This window comes from Cygnus atratus, chromosome 11 (genome assembly GCF_013377495.2).
Source record: "Cygnus atratus isolate AKBS03 ecotype Queensland, Australia chromosome 11, CAtr_DNAZoo_HiC_assembly, whole genome shotgun sequence".
NCBI lineage: Eukaryota > Metazoa > Chordata > Aves > Anseriformes > Anatidae > Cygnus > Cygnus atratus.
This window is the reverse complement of record NC_066372.1, coordinates 7,508,684-7,527,521: the sequence shown is the minus strand read 5'-3', so window position 1 is coordinate 7,527,521 and position 18,838 is coordinate 7,508,684. Positions and strand designations below refer to the sequence as shown.

The 18,838-nt window shown below is 37.4% G+C and overlaps 1 protein-coding gene across 9 annotated transcripts in view; it reads right to left on the bottom strand.

Annotated features, from left to right (window-relative positions):
* Positions 1-18,838, bottom strand: part of USP3 (ubiquitin specific peptidase 3) — a 100,612-nt gene that overhangs the window by 4,074 nt on the left and 77,700 nt on the right. For all 9 annotated transcript variants that reach the window (XM_035554108.2, XM_050713075.1, XM_035554103.2 and 6 more), the window contains 11 exons: positions 14,024-14,107; positions 12,337-12,418; positions 9,713-9,795; positions 9,143-9,256; positions 8,395-8,508; positions 4,595-4,741; positions 3,102-3,208; positions 2,853-2,933; positions 1,777-1,895; positions 1,490-1,603; positions 1,311-1,378 (listed from right to left, as the gene is read on the bottom strand). In XM_035554108.2, the coding sequence (XP_035410001.1) occupies positions 1,311-1,378; positions 1,490-1,603; positions 1,777-1,895; positions 2,853-2,933; positions 3,102-3,208; positions 4,595-4,741; positions 8,395-8,508; positions 9,143-9,256; positions 9,713-9,795; positions 12,337-12,418; positions 14,024-14,107 (1,113 nt within the window). The remainder of the gene's footprint in view (positions 1-1,310; positions 1,379-1,489; positions 1,604-1,776; positions 1,896-2,852; positions 2,934-3,101; positions 3,209-4,594; positions 4,742-8,394; positions 8,509-9,142; positions 9,257-9,712; positions 9,796-12,336; positions 12,419-14,023; positions 14,108-18,838) is intronic.

The following is an 18,838-nucleotide window of genomic DNA, read 5'->3' as shown; positions in this document are numbered from 1 at the left end:
TTAATATGAACTTCATAGCATCCTATTGTTTTTATGCAAGCAAGGCTTTTTGCAACACAGAACAACTTCCAGGTTTGCCTCCATGGTGTCAAGCCCATTATCTGTTGCTTAAATGTTAGCTATAGAAGTTGTACTGTGCTTTATTTTTATACATCTTACCTATTTAGGTCTAGAAAAACTCACGTAGTCTAAATTTAACCAAAAGGACACACAACACAACAAATCTTTCAAGTATGTTTTAAATAGACCAAAGTTTTGGAGCCCTATGTATTGACTAAAATATCAGAACTATGCACCCACCTATTTTCATACCCTGCCACCCCCAATATAAGGCCTGCTTTCACTTATGTGTTGTAACATGCTTTCAATGGTTCCAACCATCTAATTCTATTCTGTGACCTGCTCTCACTTGCTGTCTGTACAGTTTTCCTAGGACTTCAAAGCACCAGACAGATGCACTGTGGTGCTACAAAGGCTGCATTTAGCAGTCAAATTGTTTAGACAGTCCAGCTCATACTTTTAGGTAGAACAAAAAAAAGAGTGGCCTTCTAGACAAAAACTTCCTGTAATATCTTCAGATTACATTCAGATATAAATACGGTTTTGATCAATGGGATTTAGCTTTTTTAGAAAAGGGCGATTTCCTATTAACTACATGATCAACAGTTGTCTTGTCACTACTACAGTTATTCTCAACAGATCCAACCAGGGCTAAGTAATGGAAAAAACAAAACAAAAAACAACCCCTGTCCAGCAACTTTATTTCAAAATATGAACACTGTCCAGCTTTGTGGCATGCCTATTAGTATTCCCTTTGAAGTATCACTCCTGCAGGAGAGAAGGTAAATGCAGCGTAATTGCTTCTACTGTGCCAATCTTAAATCTACACTTGTATCACACACATACACTCTGGCATAAATGCACATCTGTCTTTCAAACTGAACAGAAGAGGAAAAAATCTCTGCCTTGTAGTAAGGATTTCAAAATGAAGCATTAACTCTGGAAGGCCCTTTTATCAGCCCTGTTGGTTTTAGTGTTTTCCATTCCTGAGGAACTAGAACAGTTTCATGTTGTCTCTCACTCCTACTCACTACTCCTAAAGACTGTCAACTGGAAATCACAGGAATTATTACATGAATCTATCTGAAGTTACTTCAGCTTAGTTCCATATAAACTTGTGAATTACTGCATATTTCCACCAGTAAAATACACAGATGTTCACTACGGGCAGAAAAACCTTAAATAAGTCAGCATATACTTCAGTGGGAAGAAGTTCTCTGCTCAGAAGCCGGCTAATACCATGTACTCACCCTGAGCCATGATGCACAACAACAGCTGCAAGGTCATAGAGACAGCTTTCTGGGCCACTGTTTTCAGGCTGCAGTTAAAAAAGAAAAAAAACTCTTCAGTGATGCCTACTTTAATTTGTAATGAAGACATACATGTGATGGAACAGATTTCTCTAGGAGGTATCCATGCGGCTCCATACCTCTAACAAGTAGCATTTCATGTCTAGGCCTCGTAAGGGAAACTCAACGTATGTATCAACCTTGTTTCTCAGATATGCTGTCCAGTGAAATCGTTTCAAGTGTAAGCATAGCACCTAAGGGATTAACAAAATAAAATAAAATGGATGCATTAGAGGAACAGTCTGAACTTACTACCACTAGATATCTGCTATAGCCTATGGGAGGGTTATGTGTAGGTCTAGTAACAGCTGAGCAGTTATTTCCAGTAGCACATTGCCATGCTGTTACTTTTAATGTTTATACAAACCTTTGGTAGTTTCTGAATCCAGAATTTTTTGGTGGACTTTTGTTTCTTTTTGCATTTATGACACATATACAGCTCTGTCTCATCAAGTTCTTCCAGGTCTGTAAAACTGCGAAGACAATCTAAAAACAAAGACCACACCCACAAACTCTAATTCAAGATGATAGCAAATGATATTTCTAACATGAAATGCAACAAATTCAACAACATAGAGAAGGTGTGCATCTGTTGCAGTCCTTCTAGTTAATCTACAGTTGTGCAGCAAAAAGCTGCAGCTATGTGATGTATTAGCGTGTTGCAACGTGCAATGTTTCTTGGTCCTTTAAACAAATACAGTTATAAGCAGTTCCAGAGAGAAAATTAATTCAAATCTCCCTCATGAAAACAATATTCCTTCCAACATTCAGCACTACTGTTTATTTTCAAAAGAAGTCGTATGACTTTCTAACTAAGAATGTTCAATTTTTAAAAGAGATTTGATTTTAGGTACAAGATGAACCGTAGTAAAAATGTTTTTTTTATTAGTATTTTGCAATTTGCAATGAGTGCATTTACAGATGTGTAAAAATTAACATCCTTTAAAATAAGATCAGTAACAGCACCACTGCCCAACTTCAGTTGGCTCCAAAAAAGGTGCCAACAGCACCAACTGCAGGATTTTATTCATGATGTTTAAAAAGCAGATACACAAGAGCCAACCGGCATGTTTTCAAACACGCTTGTAAGCACAGAGCCTTAGCAAATGCCATTATGCACAGTGCACATAAATGTTGGTTGGAAAGACTGGACTAGATTAGAACTGTTCTGACCACAAAGAATGCACTCTGCTGGTGTTTTCCTCATTATTTATTTAGCTGACCTGCAGACTTAAAGCACATCTCAGCCACAGTTCATTGCAGTTGTACGTCAATACACAGTTACAGGTAAAACCTGTATGGAAAGTTGTTTTGGCACCCTCTTCTACTGCAGCAGCTCATAAAAGCAGAAAGTCATACCCTAGATAAAAGCCTGGCTCCTCTGCAATTAGTGAGTATATGCTCTGATTTCTGTTAATGATTTCATTATCCAGAGGCTCTTACCTCGTAGTGTGCACATTGGTCCATTTTCTTGATTCTTAGTACGTTTGTTTCTGAACTGACTTGGAATATCTAGCGAAAGGTCTAGAAAAACCAAGTATTAAAAAAAAAAATTAGGGCTGAATAAAACAATGCTTTATCTTCCCATGCTAAAATTTCAGTTCAGTCATATGCCATCTAAAGTGATCAAGCATCAGATTTGTTTTTTTGCCTTATGTCAACCACTTTTTTTGACGACAAGAGGCACCTTACCTAGGAATGGGTCAAACTTTCTAGATTCAGTCCCACATATTAAACAGTTGACTTCATTTTGAAGAATGCCTCCAAAAATCGCTGTGACCACAGTAGATGCTCCATTTCTAGAGAAACCACATTGGAGAGGTAAAGTCAGAATGTCTGGTCTGGGCTTTATATTCAGTACCTCCTAGATGTTTACTGGTTACTACTCATTGCTACTAGGCAGTGCAGTTTGGTCCACGTGTAACAGACTGAATTCATTTACAGGGCTTTCATTCTTCCCAGAATTGCACAGTGCATTAATTCTGTAATATTTTTGCTTTATCTTGTACCAATACAAATTGTGAACTTCGTATTCCCTACACAGATGCTGAGAATTTTAATGCTGAAAGCGTTCTCCTGGACTGCATTTTTTTTAATAATATAGAGCCAATGCTCACAGGGTACAGTATTTCAACGCTGTAATTAAGGCTGTTTCTGAACAGCAATTTTTAAAGAAAAATGCTTCCCTCTTTGGTAGGCCAAACGTTTCGAATCTACACCCTACTTTGCTATGAGTAATTTTGACTCCTTTAAAGTATATTTCTGCACTTCTACCATTTATTTGCTTCCAAAGACAGCTTAACTTGCATTAAGATATACTAAGCAATATGTACCAGCATCTTTATTCTCTATGCTTTCATTAGTCTGTTACTTAATCTTTTCATCACATTATATAATGACATTGTAGTCCAATGAGAACAAAACATTTTAAGTTACATTACACAACTTCTAAATAACATGCTAGTTTGTGCTTGCAGTTCTGACAATACAAGCTTGCAGAAACCTGTGTTCCACGTTTGCACTCTACCTACATCTTTACAGTTGATCCGAACTCTGCTTGTTAAGCAGATGGAAATGGCTACCCAAAAATAAACAGGCGCTCAAGGAGAGAGCATTCACAGCATCTTTTTATTACTTTACTGTAACCATTTCAGTTAACTTTATAACCTCATAACTTCAACTGTGTGTCAAGTGATCAAGAAATGTAGAGAAAGGGTCTGCAGGAAAATTTTCGTAGTCAAACAGCAACTGCCCTGCTCACGCTCTGTTCTAGAAGGTCCGCTGACAATTTAAATCTACAAGTACTTGGCATTTTTGCCTCTGTATTGTTCAGGCTATCTATTGCCCTAAGACAGAATAGAAGCAAGGTATATATGGGTACAAAATACGAAAAAGTGTGTAGTTTTTTTTTTTCCTGAAAGACTAATGAATTAAAATGTGTTTACAGTTTACTCTATTTGTTCATACCTATTACAAATGCTAGTCTAATAGCCATACTTGCTTTTCAAGGAAGCACATCCCATAGGATCATAGTCCATTACTGTGCAGCTTTGTAATTTGCCCTCTTAACATGCATGCTATAGAAATCTTAAACAAGGACCCATGAACTTGAAATTTCAATCCACCACACAGACCTATACAAAGCACTGAGGTATTGAAGAAAGTAATTAATAAACAAGTCTTACATGCAACATTTGCTGCTTGCAGTCAGGCTAGAATTTTCTTGCAAAATTACTGAACGTGAAACACCATTAAAGCCACCCTGGAGTTCCAGGTGTAGATGGTCCAAAAGGTAACGCATGAACTCATGAGCATCCTGCTGCTGGTATCCCCTTAAGTGAAAAGGGAACAACAAAATCATCAAACATGCAGGTTGTTTTATTGGCAGTACACACAGATAAAGAACATGTCACATGGAAGAATGTATGTTTGTTTAATAACACAGAACAGACTTTACATCAGTACCAAAATGTACCAAATGTATCAAGTTAGCCTCTGGAAAGATAAAGTGGTATCTACACAAACTCCATGAGTTTTTTTTTGGTCCCTCACAGCACCCTTGCTATGCAGGGCTCTTCTTAAGGCCAGAGAAATGTTTAAGGTAAGTTTCATATCAGAAGAGCTCTTTTAAATGCAATAGAGAGCAGCAGAGACAAAATTTCCTCACGTATTCTTTAACTGTAGCTGCCATGTTAATTTGCCTCATCAAATTTCATCCATGGTAGTAACATCCTACATCTCATATACATGGTAACTAAAAATGCACAATGGTCACAGTAATTTCCCCTCACTTGTGCAAAAGCTTGCCTCCTTTCTTCTTCTTTATTTGCTACTGACTGTATTTGATTAATATCTCTGCTTAGGTATTGTTAGTTATTGGGTTCTGCCAGCACAGTATGCATCCCTACTTTGAAACTCAAGTTTTGAAGTCTCAAAACTGGGTTCATAGTGTTGATGTGTGATGTCAGAATTACTGCACCGTTTTCATTCAGTCACTGAGCCCACACATCACTTTGGCAGTTTCAGTTTGCTTGCCTGCTTGGTCCACACCAAAATAGGGAATTTATTCTTAGTGTTTGTTTTCCACATGCATCTTTAAATGACGCTACAAACTCTGAAATGATGAGGATGAAAGAGGTTTCTTTCCTCTTAACACAAGAGCAGTAGACATGCTTAGAATTGCACACCTTCCTTTGCATAACCTACACACCACTTGTTGGAAAAGGAAGGCAGTGGTGGAAGATACAGAGCATCATTTGAGGATTTGGATTTGCCAGGACAAGGTTCCAATCTCAGCTGTGTTATGCTATCAGCAGCAGCGCTGCTCAAAGAGTTTTTTTTTTTTTTAAGCCACTAACAAACCTAATGAAAGGTAATGGAGAAACCATGAGAGTAAATAAACCTTTAATGTTATTTAAGCTAAATCATGCATCGAACATAAAGAAAAAAAGTATTTGTTTGCCGTAAGATGTATACTTATATGAAAGAGGAGAGACACACTTAGTTAAACAGTGAAAGCTTTGTGCAATACTGATGTAATTATGTACAAGTTGTTCTAGGATGAGTTACAAAAATGCCCGAGTATGAGAGCTGGCTTTTCTTCTTTTTCCTTTCCAATCATGTAACCTGCTTTGTTTTGCCTCCCTTACCTATTGTTATCCTCCTTATTTCACCTAAGTATCAGCAATAACTGTCAGATAAGATATGTCTGGGAAGAAACAATGGAGAGATGTTCTGTGCTACTACAAAGAGAAGGGAAAATGTCCCTGAGAATCATGCCACAACACTCAGTGTATTACTGATATGCTTAGTGAGGAACGTAGGTGTATCCCAGGAAAGTATTGCTAGGAGGTAGCAAAATAAAAAGAAAGTAAAGCCTTTTCATCTGTAGAATAACAGTAATGCTTTCTTCCAAACTCCCACCTTTAAAAGCTATCACTGAGAAATTATATACAGCTTAAATTTTTAGAATTTACTTTGCTTCAGATACCATTCCAACATTAACTTCCTCATAGAAAAGCTCTAAGCTTGATCTGCAGCAAATAACACATTTGATCTGCAGCAAATTTGATGAAATAACCTTTGGAATCATTACACATTACTGGTTGTGTTCCTGATGCATGTGTTTACATTTGATACAAGTTAATTGTAGGTGAAAGATTCTTTGAATTCGATAAAAAAAGCTAAAGTACAGATGCAGAGCTTTAAAAAAAAATATGATATGGACAAAGACCCATCAGCTAGAAAGCGTAGTTTCTCTGAGTCAGCTTGTGCAATAAAACTGCTCTCCATCCACCTGACCAATTCAACTCAAGCCCACCTCTGTTGTTCCTTTTTCTACTGGGAACAAGATACAAAGAAACAGTTACTAAGAAATAGAAGATACTATTTATACAGCAGCAAACAAGCAAAGTACAAATCTTGCAACTCAGGAACAGGCACAGAACTGTTTTGCCATGCAGAAGAATGAAAGCAACAGATTTAGTACAACAGTCAAGGAGCGGGACTTCCACAGCAGCGTTAGAGCTCAGAGACACTTCAGCTGTGCTTGTAATACACAAGTCTTAACAACTAAGCAATATTCTCTACTGCCTACATACACGTGAAACAGAGGGCCATGGAGCACCTCAGCAATAGTTTCTCTCTTTAACCTTCTGTAAGAATGCATTTAACCTGAAAACAACAACAGCACTTGCAGGCACTTAACTTTCAACAACTGAAACAACTTTTTAGGCTAAACATATTACGGTGAGTTTCCAAACATGTTTCCTCTCCCTGCTCCTGTCCTTAGGCTTCATAACCATGTGATTTAATGAGTTCTCTTATCAGTTAATCATGGACATGTTCCCAGCTAAATGGGAATAAAGGGAAAAAAATAATAAAAATAAATTAAAAAAACAAAACACTTTCTTTTAAAAACTGTGATAGAATCCACAGTGCTGAAAATTTGCTTGAGGAACTTAATGAACTCATTTCTTGCTTAGCCTAACAAGAATTATAGTGAAGACTAGTAGGGAAACTGGTCAAGGACAGATATTAAGGATGATGTTTTGGTCGCTGCTTGAAACTACTGGTATTAAACTTCCTTGATTCTCTTAAGCCAAGTAAAACATATTAGGCAGTGTGAAGAATAGAATAAAAATATTTTTGTGATTTGGGTTGCTCAGATGTGTTCACAGCATCTTTTCAGCACTGCTGGAGATGTAACAGAACAGTATCTTTACTACCTGAGAACATGGAGCAACTTACCTCATCACAATATATCCTAACAGGTTTCAGTGCTCCTTTGAAAGAGGTTCAGGGGCCAGGACAGGGAGACCTTGGAGAGGAATGATACTTCGATTTACTTGGGTAACCTTTTCCCCTTTTGTCTTTTCTGTCAGCATGGGCACAAAATGCCTTTTAGTTACACACGATTTTTTATTATAGCCCTCATTTCATGTCCAACTGACAATGACTGGAGTACTTTGAGAGAATCAAGGAAGTTTTACCGAGTGTTCTCATTTAGACCTGTACATTTTTAATCTGACTAGATAAATTTCTTATTGCAGCAAGCTTGTTCTTGGTTCTGTCAACACCATGCACTTGGACTAAGACTCTGAACTAAACGCAATTTGGCTTCCTTGCCATAAAGCACAATTTCTCTTTCTGAATTCTGCCTACCTGCAAGATTTTGTCTTCTTGATTCTGCTACCCCTCGGAGCACTGGCTCAAAGGTAAAACTACTACTGTTTTAGTATTTGAAATGTTTGACCTCTCTCCGATAATGCTACATGTAGCATGTGGTCAAAGGACAGAGGAAAAAAAAAGCACTGCTAATAAACGCGAAACTGTAAATCAAAGTAAGGATCCTTTCCAAGGCATATCTGTGGGCATACAGGAAAGCTGCATAGAGTCCATACCCCATATTCAGCAAATTTTACATTACAACACCAGCAATGTAAGGTTACAATCAAGGATACTGTTTGTATTTCACAAAACTTACCTAAAATTTGGCATGATTTTCCAAACAACATAAAATAAAGACTCCGGACTAAATGCAGTTTGGCTTCCTTGCCATAAAGCACAAAGTGTCTTTCTGAATTCCTCCACCAGTGAACTGGAAAGAATAAAAGGTGGTGATGAATATGGGCTTGCGTTATAACTCCACGGGTTTACTAGCTCAATGGTACAAATATCAGACATCACCTTGCTTAAAATTGTAATGGCTGGGTATTATCCATTCTAGTATTTCCCACAGTTTATGTCTTAAAATCCTACCCACAACAGACAGGTTTGGAAAATTACATTTCAAATATTGAGGACTCACTTGGATACCTATTCACTTTTCACCATTATACTGTAAACTCTGCTAATGTGGTCACTTTAACGCTTGCTTAAACAGGTTACAGACTCTGAATGTCATATCCACATGGCCATATTTTAGCTGGAATTAAATAATGTAATATTTGGACTAGATATAACCAGCACTTCTTAAGCTTACTTTAAATGCAGTTACACTCTAGTGCTTTCTGGTGTTTTTGACTGCTTCTCCCTGCAGCACTGGGGCTACATGAGCACGCTGCAAATGACAGAAGTTTCTTCTTCTTGTACGACAAACTATTCTTCTATGAATGAGTCCCTCTAGGAATCATTTTTCTGTAACTCTTAACACTGAAATATATAGTGGTTCTACTACTCAAGCATTTGCTGTTTCATGAAAGTTCAGTGCTAACAAGGAACACCCAGCTTACACATTGTTATCTCCCTGGCTCCTGGTATGGTAAGTTCGCCTGCCTGCTGTCTTTCCATTCCTCAGCTCCACAGCAGGCAACTCTTTGAAGTAACAGCAGAACTGCTGAATGTTACTGGAGAAAAAGGAAAAATGAATGAAAACCTCAATGGGCAGAGAATAAAGAGATTATGTATTCTGGAGTCTGTTCTTTGAAATATATAAACAGAACTTCATGTGGTGATAAATGATGGCAACCAGGAACAGTTTTTTTTTCCATGTATTTTCATCCAAAATACAAGTACTGTAGCAAATGCTTCTGTAAATGAATGGTGGATTTATAAATATAATCATCATCCCAAATACCTGAAATAATTACATTTTGGCTCTGCTTTGACTAAGAGATACTGTGATATACCGAGGTGTCAGAAGGTGTTCCATGAAACAACAGGCTGCAGCTGCTGAGGAGGTTAACTCAAGGTCCACTTCCACCTATCAATTCTAAGCTCTGCCACAGCAGTCCCAGTAATGGAACACAAGCATGTGCTTTGACTCCTGCAAGGTCAACCCTGACTGACAGAAAAGAAGATACCTGAGCGACTGCAGGATTGCGTTCATGAAACACGTATTCCCCAGGTTCCGAAGGCCTGTGGCACAAAGGGCAGTGGTGCTTCCCTGGAAGTGAGGATGGTTAAGTTAAAGAAAGATATATCACTGCTCCCCCACTTTCTTCACACAGAGCTGTTACTGTTAAGCAACATAAATTTTACCAATAATTAACTACACTTTGTGAAAAAAGCAGTTTCAATGCCAATGTAATCACATGACCAGCCTTGCTGACTGAAGCTCCAACTTCACATGAAACCAATTTCTTACTCGTTATTATCAAAAGAAAGCTATACAACCTTTTTTTTTTCCCCCTTCAAAAAAGTCTAGAACAGGACGGTACAGCGTCAATCACAGACTTGTATTTCAAAGTATTTGTGTGCATTTATGGTAGTAAATATTCTCACTCCAATAATGTTCAGTGAGAACTGGACGATAATTTCCCTTAAGTGTCTGAAAAATGAAGACGCCAATCCTTATCCATCTAGTTCTGTATCTAGTAAGTGTAGTGTGGCAGCCTGCAGGTTTTTAAGTCACCAGCACTGGCCTGTTTGTTGTCTTTATGGGGTTTTTGTGGTGGTAAGGAAGGTTTTTCAAACACAGACAGGTCTTTTTAAAGACAGTTTATCTGGGAAAGATATAGTCAAGTTAGACTGTGCAAAAGAACAAGCAACATGTTGAAGCGACAGAAAATATATACCATTTTCAGTCTACGAACTTCAACAGGTTAGAGCAATGTTACACACAGATGAGCTTGCTTTTTGCCAAATGATATAAGGCTGGGAGCAGAAGCAAGAGAAACGTGGACAGTATTGGCATTTACTGTTTCTGCAATCCACAGTACTTAGAAACATTTCTTCAAGTTCATCATGTCTTGGGGTAGTCTTCATTGTTCTAACAGAATTTAAAAGCTAAACTATCTTTCAGTAGTAGTATCTCAGAATGAACCTATAACTTGACACCAAAAACTGCATGCAGATTTAGGTTACCAAATATATGTATTCAAATGGTTCCAATAAAACATTTTCCCTTCAAATTTACCACAAAAACAACATCCGTGGTGAAGAACTAATGTCATCAGGGTATTTGTGAATATGTTGTCAAAAAATGTTATTTACATACGCAATTTAGCAATTTGGTAACTACTGCTTAAAGAGAGAACTATTTTCCAGTAAATGAAGAAAACTAAGTACAAGTACTGCTACATTGTCCTTAGCATATTCCCCTCTCATTCTTATCCAGGATGAGACAGCATAGCATTAATGCTGTCTTTTCTACATAACAATCCACTGTCTTTTCTACATAACAATCCAATGTGCCAAGAATAGAAGGATCATCTGTTGCCACAGGCAATATTCAAGTATTAATAAAACTGAGAAAACAGCACAGTCTAAGAAGAATAAAAGCAGCATTAAGTTTATGCTTTTCTCATGGTCTTCTCAATATCTAGATGTTGCCTAGGATTTTCCCTCTCATTTTTAGTAGCATTGAGTTCTTCAGACAATGACACTATGAGTTTCCATAGCAGAAAAAGCAGAAAAGCACTCTCTCTCCAAGACTTCTTCAATCCTCTCAAGATTGGGACAGTACAAGAAACATACACAGCACATTCAAAGGACCCTACATAAACTGTAGGCAGCGCATTTTCAAAGTAACTAAACCCACAGACTTGGCAAAGCAGCAATTGACCGCTTTGCTCTCACCCCCCACCCTCTTATTTCCATTCATACTCCTCTCAAGAACGTCCCCCCGTCCCAGTCAGGCAATTATTTCTCATAGCTGGAGACAGCCATTACTTCAGCTCTCGTGGACTACACTGCTTGTCCCCAGGACTGAGGAGAAATGACCCTCTTCTACCCTTCCTGATGTCCAGGGGTGAAGAGGAAGCAGATGCATACAGCTGAGTCACTGTCTCCCTCTCTCCCTACTTGAAATCTGGGTGAAATGATGAGCATTACAAATTCCCTCACCTCGAACCACAGAAAACAGAGGCATTTGGGTCCCGGCATTCTTTGACTGGAAGAAACTATGTAGCCTTTCAGCTAGGGCTGGACTGTGCTCTCCTGAGTGCTATTCTGCAGATGTGAAGTTAAAACATCAGGAAGATGAAATATGAGACTGAGTATAGTTTTCAGAATACTCCACAGCTGCTTTTGAAAACAAGTTTTACCAAATGCTTTTTAAAAGCATTAAAGCTTTTTACTATTTCCTAATAACTATTCTCTTATCCCCCTCTAGAAAAGGGGTGCACCTGCTTCTCTGCCTTCTTTCTACACTATAAAAGGAACAAAACAAAAAAAAAACTTCTTTGCTTAAAAAAAAATACAAATCTTATTTCTATCTCTGTTTCAATCCCAATGGGTACTATCTAATTCCAATTTCCCTGATCTCACCAAACACAGCAAAGCTCAAAGTCAAGGCCAACAGAAATGCAGTGGAGTATCAAAAACTTTTGTGAGAAGGGGCTCTTCTAGGTGTGTGGTTAGGAGATGAGAAAGACAAAGTATATGCCAAGTAGGATTTGGGTAACTGACATGTTTTTAAATCTAGGCCAACTATAAACCTCAAGAAGTTTAGCAAAATTCACTGTACTGGATCTGTTATACTTACATTTACTTTTAATAACTTGCTGTTCATAGATGAGTTTTCCAATAGTTTTCTTTTCCTATGTCTGTCTGATGTAAAGGCTGAACTGTTGGAAAGCAATTAAAATATGTTACTTACTATAAAAACAAAATGTTGTATGAAATGGACAAGAGATGATCACTGCATTAGACATTAGGATGATTACATCTGCCATCAATTATCGTTAAGACAGCAGAGAGCTTCCTGATTGCAACACATGCTTTTCGTAGTCTTAAAATAGACTGCATTTCTCTCAGAGTACAGACACACACCCTATTTTCAACACTAATGTCTCAGTTAATTGCATTAAGTTATGCATGCTACAATGTGTGCCCTGAAGCATGGCCTTATTAGCATGCTATTCCTGATCTGAAATATACCTGATCTATTCCCCTAATCAAAGGAATGCTTATTGTAGCTTTCCATAAAATACTTCTATCAGAAAAGTCATCCTAAACCTTGAGAAAGACAACTTCAAAAAGCAGGATGAAGTAAAGTTACCAAAGATAAAAAAAAGTATTTTAAATGCTATCACGTCCACCTTTATAGCTGACTTGTCTTAGTTGAAAATACATCAGGTTATAACATTTGTGTAAGACTAATACAAAGTTACAATGACAGCAAGTTACTCTTTTCCACATCACTGGAAATTACTGGGCCCTCAAGTTCCAGACTTCTCACCAATCTAATAGCAAAATTGTAACTTGTTCCAGCTTTCAGGCTTTGTTTCATTTTTATCATTACTTACAATGGAATCCTCCACAGTACCATTTACCTTCAAAAGAGCTAGATCTCCCGGACACTTCCAAAATATTTATGCGTACTTCTCATTATGCTTACACATCTTTACATCCTACTACATACCTGAGAAACCCATCAAAAGAAGAATGGAAAAGATTGAAAATGTTAATACTATTTTCTGAGTAACTAACACACTTACTCGGGAAGGATCCAGAACTTTCCAACCTCACAGCAATTTCTTAGCAGGAGTGGGATTTGAATTCTGGGAAGCACTGTATTAACATGTACTTCTACTTAGTATTATGGAAGATTTGCAAGCAAACTATGAAAAGACTATTTGCTATCTAGCAATGACCACAGCATCTGCATCACTAAGATTATAGTATTTACTCTTCAGTGGAAGAGCGCCAGAAAAAGCCACACAAAAAACTTTTTTGTACTTTTCAGTACAATTTTAAGTTCACAAACCTTTCTTAATCTTTCTGTTTGGAAACCAAACTGCAATTAACATGAAAACTACTTCCACTTGCATTTCAGTTGCAGTTTCTCTGCTCCAGAAACTTTTCCTGTTTTTGATAAAACTGGGATTCTGTTCCGAAAATTCAGTCCCTTTTCTAAGGAAAAAGACGCTAATTATTCGTGAGGTAGCAAGAAAGTTAACGGATATCTAAATTCCTGCATACACAGCCTATACAAGATTCAGAATATAAGAAACAAAACATACAAGATCAGCAAAAAAAACAACTCTTTGTTCTGCACCTCTGCTTCTCACTGATGAAAAGGCATTTTTAAACATGCACTCTATCACAATCATACAGGCACCAAAACATATATATTAAATACATATACAGATATAAAACAGAAGTACCATTTAAACGATGCAATAATGTAAGTCCACCCAAAGCAGTCTGGATGTAAACACACTACTTACTTTTCCAAGTTCTGTAGGTGCTCTCTGACCTTCTGTACCAGTCCCAGTTTAGTATCATTGACTACAAAATCATCACAGCGATAACTGCAAGAAAAATATTTATCGGAATGTACAAAGGAAGTACGCTAAAACACTCATGCAAACCTATGCGCAGGAAGCACTGAAGTGATTCAGTGGAAAACTATAAGGAGAAGAGGGGAGCACAACACCTACATACTGAGCTTGGTTCCCTCTGAAAATTGCCCTATAACAAGAGGGGGTACATGCAATATTTCATTACATGCTTTGTCTTCCAGCTTACTTCTTTGTTAGAAATCAGAAGTAATATCTACCACTTATCCCAGTGCAGAATTCCAATTCAATAAAAATTCAAACATGCTGTGTAACCAAAAGCAGTATTAGCAGACCACTCACTGAAGATTTATCAAAAAAGATGAATAAACATCAGTAAAGAGAATACAACTTTTTATTTATGAATAGTATAAGTTGATTTATTTGAATACTGTAAAACTATCACTAAAAACCGATAGGTTTCCTTTCAAGAGATGCTGAACAGATACACAGTGCAAAAGTTTCAGCTATGGAAAAAGAACAGGGAAGACGAACAAAGAGATGACATGGCTCGTCCACTGTCACACGAGAAGTCTGTGGCACTTCACAACCCATGCTCCAGCCAAAAATATGACTTAATTCTCTCACAGTTTTTATATATACAGCAACACTTATAAGACCTGTGGTTTTGTGTGTGCAAATGTAACTGAGCTGAAAGAAGACAGAAACTGAGCCTCCACTACATACAAGTGAACGTAAAGTGAAGCCAAATCAAAATGGCCTCTCAGCAGAAGTGACATTTTAAAGAACCATGCCACATGCATTTCTAACAAATGTGTTTTCATCACTGGCATACCAAGGATCTCAACTAAATACATAAATACAGTTGTTTTTTTTTTTCCTGCAAAAACAGAATGTAGCAGCTCCAGAGCTGCTAGCTACACTGCTTAAAACTAGAAGGCCAGAAAAAGGCCAGATTTCTTCTCTGTGCAACTCATACTTTCCACATATATATCAAAAATGTACACATATACATACAGAAAAAAAATCACCACCAAATTGCATCTGTAAATACTTTTTTCAGTGAAAGCTGGAAGTAAAAATACCAAATTAATGTTGAAGGTAACATTCACAATTACTAAGTAAACAACAGCTAAGAAAAAGTTGACAGAAGTCAACGCTCTGATTCTATGATGTTCTACAAAGACCTCAAGCTTCCCAAGAAGTAAAGATGGCAGGCAACTGAACTCTTTCTGTGAAGAAAATTAGCTTACATTAGCTCACAACTTGAGCTATTTCTCTCATTTTCCTATGGCAAAGGACTGACTCAAATATGAAATACATCCTCATCATCTCAGGTTACTCCTCCACTGGAGCAGATTCACACTTCGTAAGTTAATGAAGCTATCTTAACTTCAGGCACAACTGGAATTTACAATATTCTTTGCTGCATAAATCTGTGATGTAGTTCAAAAGCAACAGTATTGCTGGTGTTAACTCAAACACTGAATTCTTCAAGAGACTACAGAGTCAAGAAAGTAAAAGCCCTTTCCACTAAAAGGAGTCTGCAGGAACAGTCTGCTCAGGATCTCTGTTGATTTTTTCCTCTGAAAAGAGAAACTTAATACAGCTCTCCAAACACTGAACACAGCAGTTATAACCTTCTAGATCTTACATAAGAATCCATAAAATAGCCATTGCAAATAAAGATATATATTTTTTTTAAAAACTCACCACAGATCCAGTTAGTTTGGGGGGGGGGGGGGGGGGGGGGGGGGAAGAAGTTTGTAAACTTATTTTGCAGACATGTTTTATGCAGATTTGTTCAGCTTTATCAGCTGTTTACATTTATAAACATGTAACAAAAGCAGATGCAAGCTCACTGAAAGCCTCTAAGCCTCCTTATTGCCACAAGTACAAAATATGATTTAATATTTGCTCCTGTTCCCTAAATATGTTAGCCCTGTGTTTAATCTGACCTCGTGTAACAATTGCATCTCTACATAAAATTGCAAGTTAGCACTTTCCCTGAGATAGAAGAATAAAACTAAATATATCATTAAACATTCCTTCATCTTAGGGTCCTTGCAGGAGTGGAAAAGTAATTTTAAGATTCACTTAAAAAGAAGACAAACCTCTTTTATTTCTTTTTAATGGGCAGGTTTTTAAAACACATACCTTATAGCACTGAGGATTCAGCACTACCAATAGAAATAAAACAACCAATCTATTCTGGATAAACAAAGTCAACAGCATAGGAAGGAGTTTAGACTTTTTTACACACCCTAAAGGTAAACTGCTGAGAGATTGCTTCCTATATGCAAAGCTGACTTTCAAAAGAGATGTTGAATTTGTGATCCTCAGGATTATCACAAATTAACAACACATCTTTTGGCATTCAGTAGTTCTACAATATGCTTTTAAGCGTGATCGTACAGAACAAATTCTATCCTTTGGGGAGGGTCCCTTATATGTATTAGCGCAGTGTTTTCTTCTCTATACACTGTCTATTTTTAGCACCTCTGCTAACTCCAAGGCCTGGTCTTTTCTGGCCGCCTTTGCTGCTTAAAAGGCAGCAAGCCAGTGAATGTATGCATTGCTCTGGGCAACATTTATGCACAATGTTGGCAATTTCAGCAGGTCACAGAACTTCACAGTATGTTTGAAAAGCCTGATTAGACTTGAGGAATCATAGGACAAGAATAATATAAAAAAAAAAAAAAACTGTTTCCTTAGTTGTGTTAACACCTGATATGATTAAATTAAGAGCTCAAGTTTCACTGTCTTCATAATTGTCATTTACCTTCTTTAATTCCCACTGACTGCAGAACATAAAATTACGGTTTAAGTAATCTCATTTTCCGTCACTCATGTGCTAGCACAGTAAGTCTTTTTTTAAATAGAACCATTACAAAAAGAGTAAGTAAAAAGAAAATTTTAAAGACCGTGGCACTTACATATTTTTACATCAGCTCTTGGGGGGAGAACATTAATAACAAGGAGGCTAATAGGTCCAAAATCTGACCTACAAATTTTGTCTGGGATTAAATGAACACGGGAAACATATTATGCAAATACATTAACAGGGCAGCCTTTCTCCTTCTGTGCTAACCAACTGTCTGTTCACTAGCACAGAGAAAAATTTACAATAGTCCTCTTTCAGTAAATGTATTTCTGAAAGCAGGTTTCTTATACCTATCACTTTACTAGTGTACACAGATTACCAGCAGCTAGCACAGCAGAAGAAAGCATCATACAATAGCCTCAAGAGAAAAAAGACCTGTACTCCTTGTAAGCTCCTCGTGCTTAGTAATCTAGAACTAAGTGAAAGGCTGGTTACCAGCCAAACAATGCAATTCAGGAGTCTTTCTCAGCGGTTAGGGTCTCAAACATGACCAAAGAATCAAGAAAAGCACCCTCTTCTCATAATAAATTAAAGATTTATGCTTTCTCAATTCTTCTACTGTGAAGATTGAAAAGGCAAATAGGAGGATATAGAAGAAAGATCAAAACCCTCTGGAAAGCAAATCCTTATTTTGCCCAATACTTGCTGATCCCTCAAGCATGTCTGTGTTTCTCAAAACCTAACAAAATTCATAAATACAATAAAAACCTCACCTCGTATTAAAAATAAAAAATAATTACTATCATATTGGAATTGACATGTTTTCCTTTCAAAGCTATGTTGAAAGCCTGTGATCATATACAAGAAAACATACACGCTTAGACTTCCACACTGAAATGCAATTACAGAAGACTGTTCTGCTTTTGGTTTACAGTGAAAATACATGAGCTAGATACAAAATTCAATAAACCATGTTAGTTTGAACAGTCACATGGCGTTTTCTCCCTTTAGACTGACAAGGATAGCTAATACAAACCCTAGACTGTGCTCTCATGACTGCCAGAGAAAAAGATGGGATTAAATTACATGCCTTCTTATTCTAACAGAGCCCATACAGACCTGCTTGCTGTTACTATCACAAGAGCAAATTAGAATCCGTAGGATAAAAATCGAACAAGAGTTTTCTACTCAGATCTGTGTTTTAAACAAATCTCTGCATCTAAAAATATAAAAGCAGTGCAACAAAGTATCTCCATTATTTTTACACTAGAAGTAAAATTTAATTAAGTCTTAAGATTGTGTTTTCTTGACTTTCAAATTACTGAGGTTACCCATATTACTTTGTATAAAATGCTGATCTTAAATAAAAGTTCCCTTGAAAGCAACATCATTGCATAAACATACCACTGTCTACTGGATTCGTGTCTGCATTGAAAGAACTAACAAACAACATTTTAAAATTCAATCTCCACAGTAGCTAGTTATGACTGGAATTCACCCAACTATTTACTTCGACTGGCGAGCATTATTTGATAGCAACCCTTACAGGACTGCCTGAAATAAAGGGGCAAAAATTGGTCTAAACGTTCTTTGCTTCATCTTTTTACATCTAGGCTTATTTCCACTTGTCCTGGTCTCAGGTAGGACAGAGTTAATTTTCCTCCTAGTAGCTGGCAGGGTGCTATGTTTTGGATTAGACTGAGAAGAATGCTGATAACATGCTGATGTTTTAATTGTTGTAGAGCAGTGCTTACACCAAGCCAAGGACTTTTCAGCTTCTCGCTCTGTCCTGCTAGCGAGCAGGCTAGGGATGCAGCAGGAGCTGGGAGGGGACAGACCCAGGACAGCTGACCCAAACTGGCCAAAGGGGTATTCCATACCATCTGACGTCATGCTGAACAATACATATAGGGGTGGCT